Source organism: Elaeis guineensis, chromosome 15 (assembly GCF_000442705.2).
Source record: "Elaeis guineensis isolate ETL-2024a chromosome 15, EG11, whole genome shotgun sequence".
Lineage (NCBI taxonomy): Eukaryota > Viridiplantae > Streptophyta > Magnoliopsida > Arecales > Arecaceae > Elaeis > Elaeis guineensis.
This window is the reverse complement of record NC_026007.2, coordinates 67,725,354-67,749,409: the sequence shown is the minus strand read 5'-3', so window position 1 is coordinate 67,749,409 and position 24,056 is coordinate 67,725,354. Positions and strand designations below refer to the sequence as shown.

At 40.0% G+C, this 24,056-nt stretch overlaps 1 protein-coding gene across 20 annotated transcripts; it reads left to right on the top strand.

The window, feature by feature from the left end:
* Window positions 1–982: 982 nt before the first annotated feature.
* LOC105058374 (protein RAE1) lies at window positions 983–13,972 on the top strand. 20 transcript variants are annotated; one of them, XM_029268432.2, is made up of 15 exons: window positions 987–1,236; window positions 1,393–1,522; window positions 1,618–1,693; window positions 1,826–1,912; window positions 2,042–2,107; window positions 2,216–2,409; window positions 3,514–3,655; window positions 5,712–5,792; window positions 7,200–7,328; window positions 10,311–10,388; window positions 11,651–11,722; window positions 12,741–12,763; window positions 12,847–12,879; window positions 13,236–13,316; window positions 13,574–13,972. In XM_029268432.2, the coding sequence occupies exons 3-15, from the start codon at window positions 1,631–1,633 to the stop codon at window positions 13,602–13,604; spliced, it is 1,080 nt and encodes a 359-aa protein (XP_029124265.1). In that variant the 5' UTR covers window positions 987–1,236; window positions 1,393–1,522; window positions 1,618–1,630; the 3' UTR covers window positions 13,605–13,972. The 20 variants fall into 20 exon arrangements, 16 of the variants coding, with proteins under 16 accessions (XP_029124265.1, XP_029124273.1, XP_029124268.1 ...); XM_029268440.2 differs by having other exon boundaries at window positions 987–1,259; window positions 1,401–1,522; window positions 1,622–1,693; XM_029268435.2 differs by having other exon boundaries at window positions 987–1,259; window positions 1,401–1,522.
* The last annotated feature ends 10,084 nt before the right edge of the window (window positions 13,973–24,056 follow it).

Here is a 24,056-nt window from a genome sequence, read left to right as displayed (position 1 = left end):
AGGTGATGTTAACTTGATCGTTGGTGCAGACATATATCTGCATCACAATGTAGATGGAATCTGTGAACTTGCCAAGTCTAGGAACCTTGAAGATTCGGGTGGATTGATGGAGGTCCTTATTCTTTACTTGTCTCCAAAACAATTGTTCACATCTTCTAGCTATTTTCTTCTGTGCATTTAGTTTTGACATGCAAATCCACAACCCATTACTTTCATCTTCTAGCTATTCTCTCTCATGCATTTAGTTTTGACATGCAAATTTGCAGATGCCTTTGTCCAGGTTGCTGGGCAAGGGGATTCGGAGCAGTCTTCAATTATTTTTTTTTTCTTTTTTTTTTATTTTTAAAAATTATAAGTGATTATTTTCCACCTTATGATCCAATTGTCGGGTCTGAATACAGATTAGTAACCCTCGATTCATTACCAATTATTGACATTGTATTTGGCATATATAAAACAAATATTCTTGTCAACAAATCAGATGCGGTAATTGATGACCTTTGAGTGGCTACGGTATTATTAGTTAATCAAATTTTGTTTATCCTATATATTGAGAGAAATTATTGATTAGAATGTTGTATCATATGTATTTTAAATCATTCAATAAGAAACCATCATATTATTTAAGAAAATAATTTTTTTTATTTTCAATAGCTAATATTGTCAACTAGTCAATAATAATTAACAATAAATTTTTTTTTGTTCAATATTCTTAATCAAATTCGGATGATGGTACATTATTTTTTTAATAATAAATGATGTGATGATTTCTCTATAGATGATATTTTCTCTCTCTCGCTCTCTCTTCCCCCCCCCTCTCTCTCTCTCTCTATATATATATATATATATGATAAAAATGGTTGTAACCAATAATTTCTCACGAAATTCCATACTGTGCTCTACGGTCTTTTTTTCACCCCCATCTCCTTAGTACCCGCACCCCCCCAGCTCCAGCGTCTCGTGTTTGCATCATCCAGGTGATCCGTACCCAAGTCGGACCCCACGACGTCGGATGACGTGGCACCTTACTCCCGACTCGGATCTCAGCGTGGATCGACTATGCCGTGGAGCCCACTCCACCGTTCATCTCCACCGCCCCAACGGTCATGCCTTCTCAACCCTCCGATGAGCGTACGTCCATCGTCCTCTCTGAATCCCTCCCGAACACTCTCGGGCCCCGTCTTCCTTCTTCTCTCCGAGAGCTTTGGTCGGTGAACTCGATCCCAGAAGCACGTGGTAGACGTCTCTTTGTTTGTTAGGTTTTCTCAATTCCTTCGCTCCTCTTTAGGGTTTCGAAACGAATCGTTACGGTTTATGCATGACTTGCTGTGGCTAAATTGGTTAATCTTTGATCATTTTGCTTTTGTTCATGATTTGATTTGACTCTACAAGCAATACAGTTTTATCTGGTAAAAGAACCCGACTTGGCTGGAGTATGCTGGGTCTTTCTGTGATTTTATGAATTGCAGCGAAGTTTTGAGAAAGGAAGTTGGTGACTCTTACTGGGTTTCGTGAATAATTTGTAATTTTCTTGTGATTCTTGCAGATATACTAGCTATTGTATCATGTTGGCTTTTGTAATGTGATCTATTGCGTACTTAATTGTTTGGGATTTAGTTAGGAAAAAGAGATGGCGAATCTTTCTGGGCTAAATACAGGAGTGGCGAATCCAAACCCTAACAAGTCATTCGAGGTATAAGGCTGGCTTTGTACTATATCTGTTTATCCAATTATATGGTTCCTTTTTGTTTTGATATACGTCGAACATGCAACCAGAGTCGACCGATTTTTTTTTCCTTAATTATTTTGGTAACTTCTACTCCAGGTGCTTCCAGCGCCTAGTGACTCTGTTTCCAGCCTTAGTTTCAGTCCCAAGGCTAATTACTTGGTGGCCACTTCTTGGGATAATCAGGTACCTGTTCTATCCCTATCTGAATATAATCTGCAGTTGCTCTGTGATCATTTTGTTGATAGAGTTTCTGGTATATCACACTTACTGTTACTTAAGTTCATTATTTTCTGTTTTTCTGGTGAACTACAGGTCCGGTGTTGGGAAATTCTGCCAGGTAGTAGTCAGCCAAAGGCATCGATATCGCATGACTTTCCGGTATGGTGGCTGTTGCCATGTGACGATTAAAACTTGTTGCAGAATCTATTGCATTCTTCTCTGTTGATTGGTTGATCATATACTAAATTAGTGGGTTTTCTACATTAGGTCCTATGCTCGACATGGAAGGATGATGGAACAACTGTGTTTTCAGGAGGCTGTGATAAGCTGGTCAAGATGTGGCCTTTGATGTCTGGTGGCCAACCAACCCAAGTTGCTGCGCATGATGCACCCATTAAAGAAATGGCTTGGATTCAACAGATGAATCTTCTTGTCACAGGGAGCTGGGACAAGACATTAAGGCATGTGAAACTTGACTCACCTTATCAATTTTTTACTAACTAATTTTATAATTTTTGTAGTATTTCTTCTAGTTAGAAAAGATCTTTTGATATGCGTTGTTGATTGGTGACTGGGTTTTATTTAGCAGCAAAGTCAATTTGGCAAATTTAATTCTTTTATGCATATTTAATTCCTGATGTCTAATTTGCATTGTTCTTATTTCAATGTTTCGAAATAAAAATAGTCTTCTGACTTATTTCAAATATTTTAAGATTTATTAGCACTGTTGGCTTGGTGTCACAACATGTTTCTTACTATTATGGCTTTCTTAGTTCGTTTAATCAGCGAATTAAGTCAGTGGATATGGAAGTCTTCCAAGTTGTGGTTCCTTCAAGGCCCTGTGATTCAAGTAGTTTAATATAGATACATGCATATATGCATACCGACCCCACCAACCAGAAAACAAAACATATATGTACATGTGTGCATATACATCTGCATATACATATACATACGCTTATATATACATATATGTACATGTGCATGTACATATACGTATTTGCATACATGTGTACACATGAAGTCCCCCCCACCCCACAAAACACACACACACACACACATATATATATATATGTATGTATGTATATGTATGTATGTATATATATATGTATGTATGTATGTATATGTATGTATGTATATATGTATGTATGTATGTATTTGTGTTGTACATGCTAATTGTTCTTCCTTATATTCCTTTTGTGCCTTACATCCTCAGTGAATGACCTGTATTTGTGTTGTACATGCTAATTGTTCTTCCTTATATTCCTTTTGTGCCTTACATCCTCAGTGAATGACCTAAAGCATTTTTGTTTTACTTCTTGGAGCAAGAGTTCAAATTGGAGCCTTATCATAGAATAGTCATTTTATGTATGAATTATTATGCGGCCTTTAAGCATCTTCATCGAGAAATTGCACTCTTAGATCTGCGATCATCATGTTTTCATTACTTCTTTTTCTTCTTTGGTAGGTACAGTAGATATGTATGAATACAACATTTTCTTTATATATATTGCCAGATATATGCTTAATTTTCTGTTTGTCTCATGCTCATGTGATTTTTTCAGGTACTGGGATACAAGACAAGCACAACCAGTTCATACTCAACAGCTTCCTGAGCGCTGCTATGCTCTAACAGTTCTGTATCCTCTGATGGTTGTTGGCACCGCAGATCGACATCTAATAATATATAACTTGCAAAGTCCTCAGGTAATTCAGATAATACCCTTAACTAAAGTTGAGATGAGTAAACTTGAAGGATGGATTTTACAATTAAGTTATTTATGCTGCTGTTGTAGTAAAATATAAGAGAGTTCATGGTTGCAGTTATATGATAGTTATTATTCATATATATCCATGCAGAAATGTAAAACTGTAAAATATATAGGCTTCTAAACTCTCTGGGGTACTTGCCATTATAAAAATTGCTTGCTTGTCCTTACAAATCTTGGCTGGTCAATATTATACATGTGAATGAAACACTACCTTGATTTTTGTTTCCTGTGGCCCATGTTATCCATCCTTAACCATGTCAACCTTTTATTGATCCATTCTGTCAAGCTTATTTTTGTACTTCCAAACGTAATCTTTCTTTTTTTGCCCCCAGCATTCTGAGTTCTTGCTATGGTATATGGACAAGGAATTAAGGTTAAGAAAAGCAAAATCTTTTCTTATAGTAAGATGAATGTTATGCTCTGATTTTCAAAGCTGAGACAATTTAAAGAGGAGTTGCTAAGGTGGAGTAGGAATAGGGGCATGTGAAGGATTCAAGATGCCTTAGTAGTTGTCACTAAACATTTATACTCATCATCTTAGGTTAGTGCACCATTGATTGGTTCTCTAATGATCTTAGGCTAGGAGATATATCATTTTTTATATAAAGAAAAAGTAGTGAGAAATAAGAAGTGTCATGCCTTTAGTTATGGAGAGTAGAGATATATGAAGGTAAGACACAGCTTAGTCATGGACTTTTTTAGGATTGCTTATGCGCTCTATGAGATTAACTACATCAATTACTTGTACATGTGATGAACTGAACATCCATCCATTATATATATCATCATGAGCATCTCAAAAGTTTGCAATATCTGGCTTCATTGAAGTCAGTTGTTCCATTCGGACGCTTGAGGAAATTTTCCCAAGTTTAAATCAATTGTCTTTATGGGTTGCATCCATATCTATAAAACACATGCACGAGATTCTTGTAAAATACCTGGTCCTCTTAGCCATGATTTGGCTTTCCTTAAAGTGATGGATTCTTTATTTGATATTTTCTTACACTTGTGTGTGCTAACTATGAGCTTCAGACAATTTTGTGAGATAGGACCAAAGGAAGCATACTGTTGATACTAAAATTCCTTAAGTCAAAATTCTTGTCAATATTACACATCCATACACAAAAATTAGACACTTCTTGTAGGAGTTTTAATTGGAAACTTGATGGGATTTTAGAATGATGGTTGAGTGGAAACATATATCTATGTGAAGTCTCATTTTGATGGCCTAAGCAATACCTTTCTTGCTTGTTGACATTTCCACTGTAGTCTGTATTCATCTTGATGATTTTTATACCCATTATTATGAAAGTATAGCATATGAAGTAGTTTTAACATAAATGTGTCATCGATTAAAATGTATAATTTGACAACTTTTTGAGCAAATACTCGAGTATCTGGTCTGAGTATGCATTGGCAGGGAAGAAGTGAAAATATTAGAAACATACATTATACTAATAGAAATAAATGCTTAGTAGTGGGAATCCTCTATGTTCAGTGCCATGCCTAAGTATGCTACTACACATGTTAAGCATTTGCTTTCCTTTTAGCCCTGTCTCCTCAGTCCCCCATCTGAATTGCTTCTAGATTAGGTAATGAAACGCAAAAGATGGTGGAAAAGAATTGGTTTACTAGCAATGTTAGTGATGCCCTGAAATAAGTTACCTATTTTATAAATGGTTTAGAAAATGCTACGGCATATATTTAAAATGTGTGCACTGTTGGGGTGGAGCTAATACTGGGGGTTTACAAGTCTACTTTTGCAAGGTAAGTTCTTAGAAGGCAAACTTGGTTCTTATGGTTAAATAACAAAGAAGTTGACAATTAAGGGAATATTTCTTAATGAATGGAAAGGAAGAAGGAAAGGATATGGTTGTGGTTTATCGACCTTGTAGAAGTATCATTATTTTTTTCTTCTCTCTCTCTCTCTCTCATTTTGCATGTTTATGTAGATTATAAAGTGTGTGATATTTGCCCTTTGTAATTAACAGACAGAGTTCAAGAGAATCACATCACCATTGAAGTACCAGACAAGATGCCTTGCTGCATTTCCTGACCAACAAGGGTTTTTGGTAATGTTTTGTCCTTTGTAGATTTATATATGCTTGCATTTGACTTCCTGTTCATGTTGCTCTTAAGATGCGATCGTTCTGATTACATTGTGGAATATAAAGACCTGTCATGCTTGCATACATGTTTTATTACAAAACCTTTTGTTAGACAATTTCTACATTCTGGTTCTATTCTTATTTTTGCATACCCCTCTGATCTCAGATGAAGTCATAAAAGCATGAATTAGTAGCTTTCGCTCGAGAGCTGTATCAAGTATCCTATATAGCCATCGCATTTTCTTGTTGCCTGGAGCATCCAGATTTTGCTTCATTATTTCTTGATGCTATGTAGAATCTTAGAGATCATGTCTGTACCCTCTCTTATAGTTTCTAGGTGTGTTCTGTGATCTATAGACAAATTGGCTCAATCTTTACCACTTGTGTATTATAAATAAGGTAATGGTATCCATCATGTAAGCCAATGGAAATCCTCTCTGTCACTGTTGTTTCTTTCTCATTTGTCATTCTCCTTTATGTGCACTATAGATTTTTCTCTCATTTCCTTGTTTGAAGAAAACATCTGTAATGTGACCAGTGTTCTCAAGTGCAAAAGTTGGTGCTTGATTTAGAGAAATATCATATATGTAAATTTTAAACATGGACAGTCATTGTCAAATGGAGAGGTTTCTTGCCTAGTAAACCTTTTGTCAAATACGTTGGCTAAAATATTAGCACCAAATGTCCCATCAAGCACTTTCACAGAGGGTCACAGCTAAGCAAATGACCCACTCAAGGCAGATGGGACAAACAGAAGTTTACCAGCTTTTACTCATTTTCACATTGTAGAACGGCAGCCAAGTTTCCTTAACACAATGCAAAAACTACCTATGAGCCTGCTCTGTGCTGTGTAAACTTGAGAACCTGGTGCTGAGGTCTGTTGAATGCCCATCTTTTCTTTGCAGTCCACAGAACTTCTTCTCCCTTTTATTTGCTTTCTCATTTTCTCTGATACATTGGTAAGCTGTGATCTTGTTAACTGTATGAATCTTACTCTTATGGGTATTGCATGCAGTAGGTTTTCAAGTATTTTCTTATTATGTGAATCTTGTGAATATCTTATGCTCAAGTATTTGCTTATATAATGTCTTCATCTATGCTAATAGACAAATTTGAGTTTAACCTTTTACTTTTGTGCTTATAAAAAATCTGATGCTTCTACTATATGTTGGTTTATTTGGTTCTCTGTTGCTGTTCACAAACCAGCTAGCATTCTTCCAGACACCTGCTTCTAGTCTAACAATTGCTGACTTCAATCTTGAATTCCGATTTTGTTAATCAATATGAAGCATAATGTTCAAATGGTTTTGTTGTGAGTACAGTTGATTCACTTCTTAGGAATATTAACGAACTTTATTTCTCTCCTCCAAGGTGGGATCCATAGAGGGAAGGGTTGGTGTACACCATCTGGATGATTCCCAGCAAAGCAAAAACTTCACATTCAAATGCCACAGGGAAGGCAATGAGATTTATTCTGTGAATTCATTGAACTTTCATCCTGTAAGATTCTGCATTTGCTTTTCAATCACATCGGTGTTTCTTTGCAAGTTAATTTTACTTCATTTTACTTTTGCAAATGGACTGAATGGTTTGACTTTATCTCAGGCAAGAATGATTTATTTTGTTAAAATAAAGTTAATCTGTTGGTACTAGTTGTAGTTACTTTCTTTTATGAGGGTTATTGTTAATATTGTTAAGAAAATACTCTTCAAGACAAATATTTAGAAATACTAGCAACCGGACACATGCAATGCATGTTTGAGGGAAGAGAAGAAGGGGGGGTGGGGGGGTGTGGGGAGTGAACAAGTGATGGACTTCAATCAATTTAGGAATCTAATCTAAGAATCCAATCTGTTTTGGAGTCAAAGTTAGAGAAAGAGAGTCCAATTAGTTTTGGAGTTTTATGAAAGGGGCCCAGTTTGATGGGGAAAGGGGGAGACTGAGCACGTGGTAGTTAATGCGGGCGAGAAAGGTAGTGGGGTATATATGCATTTTTTAAATAGGAGGGGTATTCTCAGTATAAAATATGATATAGACAGAATCAAGGGGGAATATTTCCTGATTTCAAAACTATCATTTTCATACATGGATATTGTTTAGTTTATGTTCTTTTTAGAGTGAAACATGCATTATGTTCAAGCCTTTAATTTTTCCCCATTTTAACTTGATTCTCTTGAATTTTTATTTCTTAAGTTCTATGAGTTATTGTATTGATCAATAGAGTTCTTTTAGAAGTGTGCTAAACCTACAGCTCTTCCGGTTTCCAGTGCCTGCATGTGCCATATATCATGAATCTCCCTGAATTCCAAATGAGTTTCTGTTTCAGCAGTTTAGATGGTTTCTCTATTTAGTTTCAGCAGTCAAAAAGTATAAGAAACTATCAATTAGAACTACAGAAAATAAAAAAGGAAAATGATGCAATAGTTTTAGAAAATTCAATTTAGTTAGTTTAAAGTATATTTATTATATTGTTTGAGTGCCTTTGGATGTATTGTTTGGTGGTTTTGCAGTATATAAAAAAGTGGTTTTTCAAAAGTATGAAACATCAAAAGACAACTTTTAGCATAATATGTAATTCCAGCTGTTTGTTGGCACTCTACCATTATCTAGATGCATATGAAATTTAGTTCCTAGGATAACTGAATGTATGACAAAATTTGCTTTCCTCTGATGTTTTTGTAAGCTGATGTTGCAGTGTTTCCAAATCTTGTCAAACCTAGAAATATCTTAGCTTAATCTAGAAAATGTTCCATAGTTAGCATAGATATCTCTCATATGCACTTAGATTTGACCCTGTAAGTTTGTGCAAAATTCTGTTGCTTGCACAAGTTAAGATCAAGTTCTGCTGAAATTGAATTGTTTCATTTTGGTTTCAGAATTTTGTGCAAATTGGAGAGCAAAGAAACTTACAAAAGAAATTATGCATTGTCATTAGGTGACTGTGATGGACAACTCTTGCATAGATACTGTAACTATAATAATTGGAGAAAAGAAAGCAATCACATTGCTATGCATGAGTAGAAATGCAAATGAGTCGAGCTGCTGGTGAGCTACTAGAGCTTAACTAATCTCAGTTATTATCGAGCTTGAGTAGCTCGAATAGTTTTTCGAGTCGAGCTCGAGTAGCAGGATATTTGACTCAAAAGCTCGCGAGCCCACTCAAATTTATATATATATTTCATAATATTATTTTTATTTAGAATATATATTAATATATATATTATGAGTAGGTTAAGGCTCAATTTCGAACTCGAATTTGAGCTCGAGTATGACTCAGTTGATATTCGAGTCGGGTTAATCTCAAGTTTTGCATATTTTTCATTGAGTCGAGCTCGAGTGTGGGATATTAAGGCTCGATCGATCTTTCGAGCCCAGTTTCGAGCCCAAGTATTTTGAGTCGAATCAAGCTTGAGCTTCCAGCTACTCGACTCGGCTTGGCTCGATTGCGCTCTTGTATATGAGGATGAAGAGGGAGGGAGGATGGAGGAAAATGGAGATAGGAGACTAGGTCTATCATTTTCTTTAATTATGTAGTTACTTTTCCCAATTTTGAGGAGTTCATATAATATAGCTAAATCAACTTGTCGCCAATGTATACATAATGTCAACCATCACTTATAGTTTCAGTCATATATTATAATGTACCTGGCCTGAAAATTTAGGATGTTGGCCAATTGTGTCTTATGGAGTTCAACAATATAGGCTATTGCTTACAATACAGTGGGCCACCCCAATTCACTTGCATCCTTAAACTTATCAAATGGTGCAGTCTCATCTAGAGATAACAATATCCACTTCCAATTTTTTGTCTTCTTAATATGAATCTACATTTTTATATCAGGAGAGCAAGTCCATTTGCCCCTTGTTCTTGATAGAAATATCAATGGGGTGACTGTGTTACAAATGATGTAAAATCTATCAGTTTAGTTGCATATTATATGCCCTACAAAGTTTATGTTTTTTATGTATGACAAATGCCATTGAATGTCTTCCTGGACAACATACAGTAGCATGAACAGAGAATCATGGAATTAATATTCTATTGTTAGAAACCCTACCGTATGTGTCCGTATGTTGCAGTGGTTTAAATACTCATAGGCTACTTTCTCCTTTAGGTAGGCTACCCAAGTTGAGAGTTTACATTATTTATTCTGGAATACTATTTTTAACCCCAGTGTGAGTCAATATGAAACTGTTTAGATAAATTTCAGTATATGTGTCATGTCAAGTTTAATTGCACAGCACATGGTAGTTGTTTTCTGAGTGCTTGATGAGAAGGTGAGAAACATTGAGATGTTTTCATAGGTATTTTGTAAATTGTAGATTATTCTGAATGATGCAATTCTTCATGTGGATATTATGATGTGTGATGTTACTGACCTGTCCTAGTATTCCATTGTATTCTTCAATATATCTATTTGTAAATTGAAATAGTTGTTTTTGCTTGTATTTGGGATCTCAGTTAGATATGGCTTGGGACAGGTACATCATACATTTGCCACTGCAGGATCTGATGGTGCTTTCAATTTTTGGGACAAGGACAGTAAACAAAGACTAAAGGTCTTTTCAAGACAACCAAAAGATAATATTTACATGCTTTATATTTTTGTTGGTTTCTCTATCATGCTTTTTTTCTTCCTTTTTAAAATATATCCACCTAGCTGCACGTATACGAGATTCTTAATTGAACCGAGCTGGCTGGTTTGGGTCAGTTCAGGCCACAGCTGGTTTGGAGACTGAACCAAGCCAAAGGGGTGTCTCATCCCAGTTCTGTACTGGTATGAATTGGGCGACTTGGGATGAGACGGTGAAAACTTATTAGGAGGATACTGAATGCTTTCTTTACCTTTTCGTGTTATCCTATATTTTAATGATGTTTGAACTTGTACTAGCCTATGAAGTTAGTTCAACACCAACCCCCTGCCACCCCCCAACCCCCCATTTAATTCTTGTACTTGATTATCATATTTGCCAATTCAACAATTGTGAAGGAAGTCGAAATACTTTTTTCTTTTGTTTAACAGAAGATGAATTAAATTCTTTATACAGAATCAAAAGAAAGTATCTATCGATGATGTCAGCTATCAAGCAATTTGTTGCACATTTGTTATTCATCTGAAAGCTCTGTCTTGCAATGAAGTGTTACTGGCATTCTATGCGCACCCATTTTGCAATGCCTGCACACCCATTTTGCAATGCCGTTACAAGAATTCTGTTTCAGAATCAAAATTGATTATATCAGTCATCAAGCATTTTGTTGTTTGTTTATCTGTTGTCTTGCAATGCAGTCAGTAAAATATAACTTAAAACCATTTTTGTAGCTAGCTTTTTTTTTGGAATGCTTTCATTTTTTTCGTAAGTAGATCAAATTTCGCGGTTAGTTTCCACAAATAATGGTATGTATTGGGATGAAGACCTGTTTGGTGATTCTAGGTGTGTATGTTAGTGAGCACACTGATTTAAATTTTCTGGAGGCGAAGCATTTCTACTTTGTTTCTGATGGGGAAGGAGTTTTACCTGAATGCTGGTGAAGTATGAAGTTTGCTAATTCTAATGTCTAAGAGAAGCTAATGCACTGGCACATCCACTTTTATCATTGTTTATAATTTCTCTCAGATTTTGATTTAATATAATATTCCCTAAAAGGACATCAGCATAAGATGCATATTTGATAGCAATGCTGCAAGAAATATATATATGATATACTAGTTCATTTTATGACTACTTGTTACAATAATAAATTATGAACCCTTTTGATCCTCCTCCTATCATAGGTATCTGATCGCATCATTTTAGTTACTCCAACCTTTTCAAATTGACAGGCAATGGCTAGGTGCCCTTATCCTATCCCGTGCAGCACTTTCAACAATGATGGATCAATTTTTGCATATGCGGTGAGTCATGTCTTCATGTTATAAGTGATTACTACAAAGAAATTGTTCGTTTTTGGTTTCCAAATGATTATACTTATCTTCTTGTTTTGAAATGGTTGCGCTGGGATCCTTGCACTAATCTTCTATTTTGCCTTTATCTGTAACTATGTTTTGTTCTCTTTACAACTAATCTCTACAAGATGCTGAACCCATATACGATGATTTTGCTTGTATCATAGCTCGATATAATCCTTTAACACAAGAAAATGCATCTTATTTCTGACCTGCGTGTGAAGGTTGCATTCCATTATCAAGGTTGTGTTATTTGGGCTTTATCTTTACCTGATAGACTAAGAACATGTTAGCCTGTGGAAGTGAGAATTTAAACAGTGAGAATTGCATTTCCAAAAGGCAAGAGTGCTGATGTTACAATAAAGCGTTGAATAAGGTTGAAACCATATATATGAAATAAGTGGTCACTGGCATTTGTACATTATATCAGGATCATTTGGGTACAATTTTGATGGTATAATGCTGAAATGTTGAGGGATGCGCATTGGCACAGTTTGGATTGGTATTGCTACAACACAAACAAACCCACATATTGGTATTCGCTGTTGATACAATTCTGGTACCAACATCAGTAAAATGTTGGTACTCTAAATTAGTTACAAGACAAAACTTGGTTGAGTGCAATGATATTAGGAAGAAGTAACACTATCTTTATCAAGACTTGCTCTCCTTCATATTCAAATAAAGCTCAATAATATGATTTGGAACTTCTTTAGTTCGTGAAATTAAAATTTTCAATCTTGTGTTAAATGATCATTGTGAGCAAAACTTTTTACTAGTTCTATCCAAATTTAGCTGCGTGCAAAAATAAAAAATTCCCATGGTTACCAAACTTTGCTTGAGAAACATGTAATAAAGTTATTTGATTTGGTTTTATCCAAAATGTGGGTCATACATCAAAAATATTATATAAAAGATGAAGGCACTAATGTAGGTAACCGAATTTTGTCCACTTTGTCACCTACAGTTATCTATACACTTCGGAATCTTGTAAGAAACTTGCTCCTGCCCCCTGCTTCTAAGCATTTGCTATTCTGAACTTATTTTTGAGGAATCTCCTTCCTTGCATCCAGAAATCGGCTTCTGCACCTGCTCCTACTGCTCAGGTAATTAAGTAGTATATAGAGATATGGCAAAGTTAGCAGAACTGTTTATTTATTACTGGTTGTTTAGCTAAGGAGAAACAGAAACGGAAAACTATTCACTTGTTACTGGTAGTATTGTGAAATTTCTGTCTAAACCAGAGTAAATGGATTTCATTATCTAAAACTTTTAATTTTATCACGATTGACAATTGGTATATGTTAATAACTATGTACAAGTTCAGGGTTATCCCTTGCTGCTTTTTAAGAGCCAAGCGCTAAGAGGACAAACTGAACTATGTAGAACTTGCTTTTCCTTCCATGATATTTGAAAGCTTATATGCTTCATTCACAGATTTACAAAATGTATGATGAAACAGGTTTGCTATGACTGGAGCAAGGGTGCTGAAAATCATAATCCAGCTACAGCAAAGACGTATATCTATCTTCATAGCCCACTGGTCAGTTTAGCTTTAAGATCATTGCTATGACATAAATCATCTGGTAGCCTGTGGTGTGCTTCTGTTTTTCCTCTGCGTTCATTGTTTTCTTTACTTCATCCACTCTTATCAACAGCTTGTTTAAAGTTTTCCAACCCACTTCGATGAAATGCTACGCTTCTTGTGGCACAGGCTATTCTTATGCCACCTTTTGCTCGGTCTTTACTGTTCTTAGATGCTGCTAATATTGTTCCTTTTTTTTTATTTCTTGGAAACAGGAAAGTGAGGTTAAAGGGAAGCCTCGTATAGGAACTGGTGGTCGAAAGTAAACCCTCGGGCGATCAAAATGAAAGGGATACAGAATCGTTGCATTGTTGCTTCATCTGTGCAGGCTCTTGTTTTTCGTTTTTAGCCATCGTGCATGCCCGTAATTCTGGTCTCCTGATGTTGAACATCATCTTGTAAATTTAACCAGTGTTCCATATATAGGTAGGCGGTTTTGCAATCCCGCTTAGTGGGCTGATGCTCTTGCCTTTCTTCTGGATCCTAAATTTTTGGAGTGTTCAGTGAAGCACTGAGGTTTTAGTTAGCAAAAAATGTACCGTGTCTTCCAGAGCTTGATATGTGAGATACTGCTTAATATTGGTTCTGTATCAATTTATTATTATCCTCGACTATTGTCAGCTTCAAGCATTTTGTTTCTCTGCAAGCATCACAACACCATAAAATTCTTATAATTGATTAAATTTCAGTTCAAATTTCTTTCACCTGTGAGATATGCGAAAGCTGCTGGGAGCAACTGCGATCTCATTTTCCCCGGAAGTGCAGCTCAACAGCCAATTAGTAATGGCTTTATGGCAAGCAGAATGGTAACTGCCATACCAGAGCAGCTATGAATTCTGCAGATGAACTAAATTAAAAAATAACCACTTTGGACCTTGGCCAATTCTTTGGTGGTTCAACGTGGATGCTGCTTGTTGGGGTAGATCTTCGTTACTTAATTGATCTTATCCAATCGATCTCAATCAGAGATTTATTTTGATAAAAGCTGGTGTCATTGGGAGAATACTGACGTGAAATTATCGATGTGGAGCTAGATCATAGAGATCATCGTAAAATCAATTTTGACGCAAAATCGAGGTCATCAGAGGGTCGATTTCATCAAAAGATTGTAATCTCCAGAAAGTCGATCTCATCGAAAAGTTGATCTCGTCTGAAAACTGAGGTTGGTGAAAGTCCGACTTCAACATCACTTGAACGTGGCGACATTGTTCAAATTAAAGACTACATCGGCTAACGATCAATCTGTTTTTTTAGTGGCATCCGAGAGAAACTGTGTACTTACCTGTCGCGACAGTCTTGATTAGGAGATCGGATTCTTCAGCTGCCTACGGCATCTGATACTTCAGATCGATCATCTTCTAACCTGACTCTCCAATCCTACTTGACGAGTCCTGGACTGCTGGCATGTGGAATACTTACCTCAGATTGCTTCCAATCTCCTTCATCTTGCTCCAACTAGTGGCCGACTTGGATATCGACATCAACCAAACAGCCGACGGTCAAGTGTGGCCATCATACAATCCCATCGAGTCACATCAAATCACATCATCCTGAGATCATATCTTAAGCGGTCGGCTGCACATCATGATAGAACACCACAAAGTCATTAATTATACCACATGCACATAATAAGGTCCGTCGATGCGACCATTGATGCACCGAACAAAAGGCATGACTGCTGATAGGGCTATTTAAAGATGCCCCCATGCAGCTCCGTATGATTGAACGTTATCAGAATGCTCTCCCTTTCTTTCATCTTTCATCCTGCTCTCTCTATAATAGAGGTAAGAAGGGACACCCAGAAGGTATGCACGAACTCAGAGTCTGAAACTCTGCCTCACTCGCTCCATCTGTTGAGCTAAAAACTGACTTAAGCGTTAGAGAATGTCTGAGTTGATTCTCTGTCCCGACACTACGTCTGGTTGCGGCAAGTTGGAGAGGATTTTCATTGAGCATCTCGAAAATCCAAATATCTACTCTAGAGAGGAAGTTCACCAGGTTTAGATCGGTCATAAGTCGAGCTAGATCAATCCATTCGTCGAGTTCCTGATCAACAGAACCTTGCTGACTGATCCTATCGAGGCGCACTGAATGAGGTGACTAGCGACCCAATACGTAACCATCAACAACCAACTCTTCTGTAGGTCAGCATCTTTGCCCATGCTCAAGTGCCTCTGACCCTTCGAAGCCCACTATGCTCTTCGAAAGATGCACAAGGGTATTTACAGCAACCACTTGGGGGCAAGTCATTGTCCTACAAGATACTGCGGCAAGGATATTATTGGCCGACCATATAGAAGGATGCTGCCAACCTAGTGCAGAAATGTGCCCAATGTCAGAGGTTTGCCAATATCCAAAGGCTTTCATCAAGTCAACTCACAACCATTTTGGCACCATGGCCATTTGATCAGTAGGGAGTCGATATACTTGATCCTTTCTCGCCTGCCAGTAGACAAAGAAGGTTCATCATCGTGACCATCGATTACTTTACCAAGTAGGTGGAGGTCGAACCGTTGGTGTAGATAACGGAAAGAAAAACTACCGACTTTCTATAAAAATCCATCATCTACCACTTTAGTCTACTCTGAGTGATCATCACCAATAATGGTCGATAATTCGACAATACCAGGTTTGAGGATTTCTGCATAAAGTACCACATCATCCACAGATTTATCTCGATCGGGCATTCGCAATCTAATGGAGAAACCGAGATGACCAACAGGACAATTTTACAAGATTTGAAGATAAGAATCGGTCAAGCCAAAGGATGTTGAGCTGACGAACTCCTTAGCATCCTATGGTCTTATCGAACAACTCATATCTCGATCAGAGAGACTCCCTTCAAACTGGCATTCGAGATGAAAACTATGATCCCGATTGAAATTGACATACCTTCGATCCGAGTGAAGCACTACAGCAAATAAATCAATTCGAACAAGCGACGAGCTGATCTGGACTTGCTCGATGAGACTCGAAGATGAGCTCAACCGAGGATAATTTTCTATCTGCAAAGAGTAGCTCAGTACTACAACTCCCGAGTCAAGCACAAGATCTTCCAAGCTGGAGACCTAATTCTTAGGAGACAAAGTCTCCAAACCGATCGAGCAAGGAAAGTTGTCTCCAAATTAAGAAGGTCCCTATAAAGTTTCCATAATTCTACGATCTGGAGCATATAAGATCGAGAGTCTGGACGGCATGGAGATTTCTCAGACCTAGAACGTCGAGAATCTATGGATGTATTATCAATAGGAATGCCTTATAAATAATTTTTTTTTATTTATATAATTCTGTACTAAACAGCTCTAACTCTTGGAGACTTAACTCAAAGTTGAATTAGAGGTCACCTCGACCAAATCTGAGGTGCGACGATGAAAATCCTTGATCAAGGATCAAGGTCATCTCGACGAGATTTGAGGCGCAGCAAACGATGACGCTCTTCTATGACGAAATGGCCTATAACAAAAACCCTCGTCAAGGCCCCAAGTCACCTCAATGGGTTCTGAGGTGCGGTGCAGTCAAAATTATTGACTCGACATGAGATCATCTCGACAAAATCTGAAGTGCAATAGCAGGAGTATCGACAAGACCAGAGATAGCCTCCGCTAGATCTGAGGTGTAATGACGAAATCCTTTAGTCGATGGAGCAAAGATGTCGCTGAGCCCCACTTCCCTGAGGCTCGTGACATAAAGTGCGGTGAAGCCTCTCGTGAAAAACTTGATTGGCCACCCACATCGACCAGACCAAAGTATCCTAGATGGTCAATCAAGTCAGAGACTCCCCTAGTTTCATCAGATAGGAGGTCGACCTCATACGAGGACTGACCTCTCAAAGCTAACCTTTTGAAAGCTGAATCCCTAATGAAGCCTTCATGATGGGAGGGGAGAGCTGCCTACGATAAGGCTGACGAAGCCGAGGAGAAAACTCGAGGAGAAACTCCGAAGAAGTCCTCATCAAAAAGTCCCTCCAAAACGAGTCGACCATGACCTCGATGAGATCGACACTACAGAAGACAGGCGACTCGAGATGTTTCTCCTACTCGAAAAACTCCTCTAGACGTCAGCAACTTGGTCGCTTGACAGCCGACCAATCCACATCCTCGTCGGCTGGTATCCGATGAGACGTTATTTGACTAATACCCATTTAACGGAGCCATGGAGTCTGACGACTGTTAGCATGCCAGCTAAGACCAAAGGGCCATTGGAGTATAAGCTACGATTCACGGTGCAGACCCAGACGAAATCCAATGTTATTCGGCTAATACCCATTTAATGGAGCCATAGAGTTCGGCAACTGTTAGCATGCTAGCTATGGTTGAAGGGCCATTAGAGTATAAGCTATAGTTTGCGGTGCAGACTTAGGCGAAAAAAAATTGTGGTTAGTCGGCTTGTCCCCGATTGACCAAGGATCAATTGATCCAAAATAAAGTAGAGATATGACCATGCTCCGCCTCAACCACCATGCTTCAAACTTGATGAGATGCTCCGCAGAATAGCGACCCATGCCCCGAAATAAGTCCGCTGCGAGCAGCTTTCGGGGATGGTCGTCGGAAAAAGCAACTCGGACCCGCACATCGGTCAACTCCTTTCGCTCGATAAAGACTACATAATCGGACTCAGGAGTTGGGGAACAAATGTTAGAGTAGATCCTCATCACTTAATCGACCTCATCCAACCAATCTCAACCGGAGGCCTACCTCAGTAAAAGCCGATGCCATCGGAAGAATACAGATGTGAAGCTACCGATGTGAAGCCGGATCATGGAGATCATCATAGAGCCGGTCTCGACGCAAAGTCGAGGTCACCAGAGGGCCGACCTCATCAGAAGACCATGATCCCCAGGAAGCCGACCTCATCGAAAAATCGACCTCGTCTGAAAGCTGAGGTTGATGGAAGTCCGACCTCAATATCACCTAGACATGGCAACATTATCTAAGTTAAACTACATCGACCAACGACCGACCTGTTTCTCCAGTGGCATCGACGAGAAACTGACGTACTTCCCTGTCGCGATAGTCTTAATCTGGAGATTGAGTTCTTCAGCTGCTTATGGTGCCTGATACTTCAGATCGATCATCTTCCGATCTGACTCTCCAATCTTATTTGACGAGCTCGAGACTGCTAGCACGCAAGGTACTTACCTCATACTGCTTCCAATCCCTTTCATCTTGCTTCGGCTAGTAGTCAATCTGGATATCAACATCAGCTAAATAGCCGACGATCAAATATGACCGCCATGCAATCCCATTGAGTCACATCAAGTCGCATCATTCTGAGATCATATCCTAAACGGTCTGCCGCACACTGTGATAGAACATCACAAAATCATTAATTATGCCACATACGTGCGATAAAGCCTACCACCGTGACCACCGTCACACCGAACAAAAGGCATGCCTACTAACAGGGCCATTTAAAGATGCCCCCATGCGGCTCCATATGATTGAACGTTATTGGAATGCTCTCCCATCCTTTCGTCCTTCATCATGCTCTTTCTATAAATGGAGATAAGAAGAAACCCTCAGGAGGTATGCACACTCAAAAACTCAGAGTCCGAAACTCTGTCTCACTCGCTCCACCTGTTGAGCTAAAAAAACTGACTTAAACGTCAGAGGATCCTCGCCAGAGCCATCTTCGACGAAAGCTTTTCTTGTAAATTTTTTTGCTGCCACCGGACACCGTTGGCCAACCTTTCCGTTCGGCCCGAATTGATCTTACCTTTGTTCAATGCACCGTGAGCCCTCGCTCTTGTTCTCGACCCTCTCGACTGTGTCCTCTCTTCGACGAACGATCCTTCTTTACCAGTTCTCTGCCGTTCGACACTCAGGTATGACGATCCGACTACCCGATCGGAGACGAGCCGCAATACTACTTAATAGAGGTGGGACCTAAAGTGGGACCTTATTTTTTTTGGAGGAAATGGTAACGAGGGTGATTTGGAGGTCTGGATGTCCATCTCATCTAAATCCTTGAACCGGCAATTGCCAAAAAAAAAAAAAGGCCCGAGCTTCTTTCTTTAATTCATCATCCTTCGAGTGGAAAGGATTTGGTCAGTTACAATGGCATGTATGACATTATCACCCTTGCACTGGGGCGGGGGTGTTTATCTCGTCTTCACCACTATTAAAAGAAGCGGGTGTTTATCTCGTCTTCACCACTATTAAAAGAAGCGGGTGTTTATCATTTGAACAGTAAGTAATGAAAAGTATTTCATTTGAACTTATGATGATAAGCTATGAAAAGTATGAAAAGTATGATGATAAGCTATTCCGCTGTAACAGTAAGTAATGAAAACATAACAAAATATATTTCATTTGAACTTAGTCAACTAGTGATCACAAATTCAGAAGCATCAGACATGAAAGGTGTAATTTGTATCCTGCTAAATCAAATATTGTTAGGATTTGACTCTTCGAGATTCAGCCCACATTGAGCCCACAGCGAGGTTCGCGGAGAAAAATGGAGTCCAACGAGACCAAGATCACCTGAAACGAAACTCGGATGGAGGAGATACGAGCTTTTGAAGTCGGCACGAGAATCGAGGCGGTGGAGGACCGCCGGCGGGCGGCGGCGCGCGGGACGTGCGACCCAGGCCCGTGCAGGACGCGCGACCCAAGCCCGCGGCCCCTTTGCCCCGATCTACCGTGGACCGGGCGGTCCACGGCGGGGCCTGCGGACCGCGTGGGCATTTCCCACGCGTTTCTCACGATCCACGGCACTATTCCGTGGACCGGAGCGCGATCTAAGGGCCCAGAGGGCTCCCGATCTTGATCCGACGGTCTGGAACGTTGATTTGGCTTGTTTAGGACTCTTAAACCTAATCTAATTAGGTTTTAAACCCTGTTTAAGCCTTTAAAAAGGCCTGTGACGAACAAACAGTGGAGTGGTTGGTTTTCTCGCCGTCGTACGAACCAGAGGAGAGAGAGAGGCGTGAGGCTGCTGTGAGAGAAGGAGCAGGAGGCTCCTGGACAACGGTCGCCAGGCTCTTCAAGAGTTCTGGGGGGTCTCCAAGAGAGAGCTTTTGTGAGGGGAACTTCAGGTGAGAGAGAATTGGGTGTACAAGGGTTGAGGGTGAGGTCTCCTCTTATAAAATTTTCTTTTCATAGTGAAGTTTGCATGCCCCGTGGAGGCGAGCCCTTTTGTGGCTGATCCACGTATTTTGATTATTTTTTCTTTTGTTTTGTTTCTTCTTTCTTCCTGCTGCATCGCGTGGTACTGAAAGGATCTTGAGAGGTGGTGTCCTGGTCAGACATCCACCTAACAAGTGGTATCAGAGCAAGGCGGTACAAGGACACAGATTGCAGTGGTGGTGAGCAAGACTGAAGATGGAGAAAACAGGAACAATCAAGATGGAGATCAATAAGTTCGATGGTAAGAGCAATTTCTCCTTGTGGCAGGCAAGGGTGAAGGACGTGCTCATCCAACAGGGGTTGATCGATGCTCTCTTGTGCGATGAGAAGCCGACCACCATGGAGGTGCGGGATTGGAAACAGCTACAGATGCAGGCGGTGAGTACCATTCGCATATACTTGGCGGATGAGGTGGTGATCCATATGCTGAGCGAGACTTCTCCGACGATGCTGTGGTCGAAGCTCGAGAAGTTGTACATGGCGAAGTCTTTCACCAACACTCTTTTCCTCTGGAGGCAGTTTTACCAACTGCGGATGACTGAGGGACAGAGCGTGCAGGAGCATCTGAGCCACTTCCAGAAGATCCTCACGGACCTTCTCAGCGTTGGCGAGAACGTTGAGGAGAAGACCAGGGCGCTGGTTTTGCTGGCGTCGCTTCTCCCTTCGTACAAGTCCTTGGTGACTGCTCTTCTAGTGGGGAAGAGCACTATCAAGATGGACGAGGTCACCGCGTCGATACTCCAGAACGAGGTTCTCAGAAGGGAGAACCCAGCTTCGAACTCAGATGGCGGTAGCTCAGCTTTGGTGACTTCTGGAGGAGCAGGAGGCGGTAGACGGAGCGACAGGAGATCGCAACGAGGGCGATCCAAGTCCAGGAGGGACTTGAGCAAAACCAGATGTTACCGGTGTGAAGAGTTGGGGCATCTAGCCAGAGACTGCCCTCAATTGAAAAATCGGACGGTGGCTGCTGTAGCGACGACCGGCAATGATTCAGATGGAGATGTCCTGGAGATATCTGATGAGGTATCTACTTCTTTCCAGCAGTGGATATTAGATTCTGCATGCCCCTATCATGTGTGTTACAGAGAGGAGCAGTTTGACTCCCTGGAGAACAGTGAGGGCACTGTATATCTGTCGGATGGATCGAGCTGTGCAATCAGAGACATTGGGATGGTCAGCTGGAGGACACATGACGGTGCAGTGAGGAGATTGGGGGAGGTCCGATACATACCCGATTTCAGACGGAATCTTATCTCACTTAGCAGACTGGATTCGAGAGGCTACAGGATGGTAGCTGGTGGAGGAATCCTGAGGGTGTTACGCGGCGATAGGATTGTGCTGGAGGGGAAGAAGGGGAGCAGAGGACATTATTACCTGACAGGGAGCCCAGTGCGAGGTGGAGCTTCGGGAGCCAGGTGGAGCCCAGAGCGAGGTGGAGCTCCAGGAGGTGGATCGGGCACGAGACAGAAGACTCGGGAAGACGAGAGGCGATGTCGCAAGGTGAGATTTCTATTGCCGCAGGATGATGCCCTGAGCAGATCTCAGGTCAGGAGGAGCACAGCATACGACGGAGATGGGATCGAGTAGCCTGGCTCGACTCCCATGTTTGCCCATCCATGATCAGCAGACGATTGCCCCAGGACATGGGGGCGAGAAGATCCAGAAGCTCTCAAAGTTTGGAGGAGGTCGAATATCGAGTCGAGATGGAGATTGTTAGGATTTGACTCCTCGAGATTCAGCCCACATTGAGCCCACAGCGAGGTTCGCGAAGAAAAACGGAGTCCAACGAGACCAAGATCACTTGAAACGGAGCTCGGATGGAGGAGATACGAGCTTTTGAAGTTGGCACGAAAATCGAGGCGGTGGAGGACCGCCGGCGACCGACGGCGGGCGGCAACGGTGCGGCCGCAGGCGGCGGCGCGCGGGACGCGCGACCCAGGCCCGCGGCCCCTTTGCCCCGGTCCACCGTGAACCAGGCGGTCCACGACGGGGCCTGCGGACTGCGTGGGCGTTTCCCACGCGTTTCTCGCAGTCCACGGCACTATTCCATGGATCGGAGCGTGATCTAAGGGCCCAGAGGGCTCCCGATCTTGATCCGACGGTCTGGAACGTTGATTTGACTTGTTTAAGACTCTTAAACCTAATCTAATTAGGTTTTAAACCCTGTTTAAGCCTTTAAAAAGGCCTGTGACGAACAAACAGTGAAGTGGTTGGTTTTCTCGCCGCCGTACGAACCAGAGGAGAGAGAGAGGCTGAGGCTGCTGTGAGAGAAGGAGCAGAAGGCTCCTGGACAGCGATCGCCAGACTCTTCAGGGGTTCAGGGGAATCTCCAAGAGAGAGAGCTTTTGTGAGAGAAACTTCAGGTGAGAGAGAATTGGTTGTACAAGGATTGAGGATGAAGTCTCCTCTTGTAAAATTTTCTTTTCATAGTGAAGTTTGCATGCCCCGTAGAGGCGAGCCCTTTTGTGGCTGATCCACGTATTTTGATTATTTTTTCTTTTATTTTATTTCTTCTTTCTTCCTGCTGCATCGCGTGGTACTGAAAGGATCTTGGGAAGTGATGTCCTGACCAGACATCCACCCAATAAATATACTATGAATCTACATAACCTCCTAGCATTATAGAATGTTAAATTATTTGCAGTGTTTCCATTGAATGATTTTTTGGATCGTTGTGTGCTGATCAAATTAATGAATAATTAGATCAAATTAATGAATAATTACTCATTATTCAATAATTTTATGATTTATTGAAAATTTATGAATTGATCTTTCCACGAAAAAACACACAGATTGCAACTAAGCATTGCTCGCTATTTGTGTTGATGGTATTACTCATTCATTGTGGTCACAGCTGCCATACTTGTTTTTACAAAAATACATATAAGAACAGTTATGTGCTTTCTATATTTCTTATAATTCATCTTTTTTATTATCCAAACTCTTGTGATTTTTCTGCATTTTTTTACCAAATTTCTTTTTTTTAAGTTAATTTCTAAATTCCGGATCTTTTTCCAAACAGATCCCCGATGCCAAGTTTCCTACCGTTCTCCTTTCGAGCACATTCATTTACATTCCCCAATACGTCTCTCACCCTCTCAATAAATCTTTATGTAGCTATACCAGAAAGAACTTTGATTAAAAGACTATTATTTAACTTTTTTTGTTCTCAATTTGTTAGAATAAATTATTTCATTTCCAATTTAAATGTCCGTAGGTCAGCATAGAATAGCTAGATCTAATCTAATCAAGAACATCTGTAGTGTTTTACATTTAGATTTTATTATTCTTTATTTTTTAGTTCTAAAATTAATTTGTATTTGAGAACAAACTAATATAGGTTCAAAAAAATAAAATTTAGATATATTCAGTTGCAGAGACAGCACAGCAGTCTCCATGTTATAATGATGTAACTCATTGCACCCTCCTGATGGAGAAATTATTGCATGGACCTGAGCAGAGCATATGCATGGTGGATAACGCACAATCGGAAATTGGTAAACTCCACTAAGATAGATGGATCCGTGGTTCTTCTTTTTTTTTTTTTTGGTAAATAGGGGATCATTGGCTA

What these genes read in the sequence shown, in the direction of transcription:
- LOC105058374 (XM_029268443.2), top strand. Translation starts at nt 1,631, where the DNA reads ATGGCGAATCTTTCTGGGCTAAATACAGGAGTGGCGAATCCAAACCCT. An exon ending in GATCAATTTTTGCATATGCG is followed by an intron (nt 11,723 to 12,740) that starts GTGAGTCATGTC and finishes TGTCACCTACAG; the next exon opens with TTATCTATACACTTCGGAAT. An exon ending in CACCTGCTCCTACTGCTCAG is followed by an intron (nt 12,880 to 13,235) that starts GTAATTAAGTAG and finishes ATGATGAAACAG; the next exon opens with GTTTGCTATGACTGGAGCAA.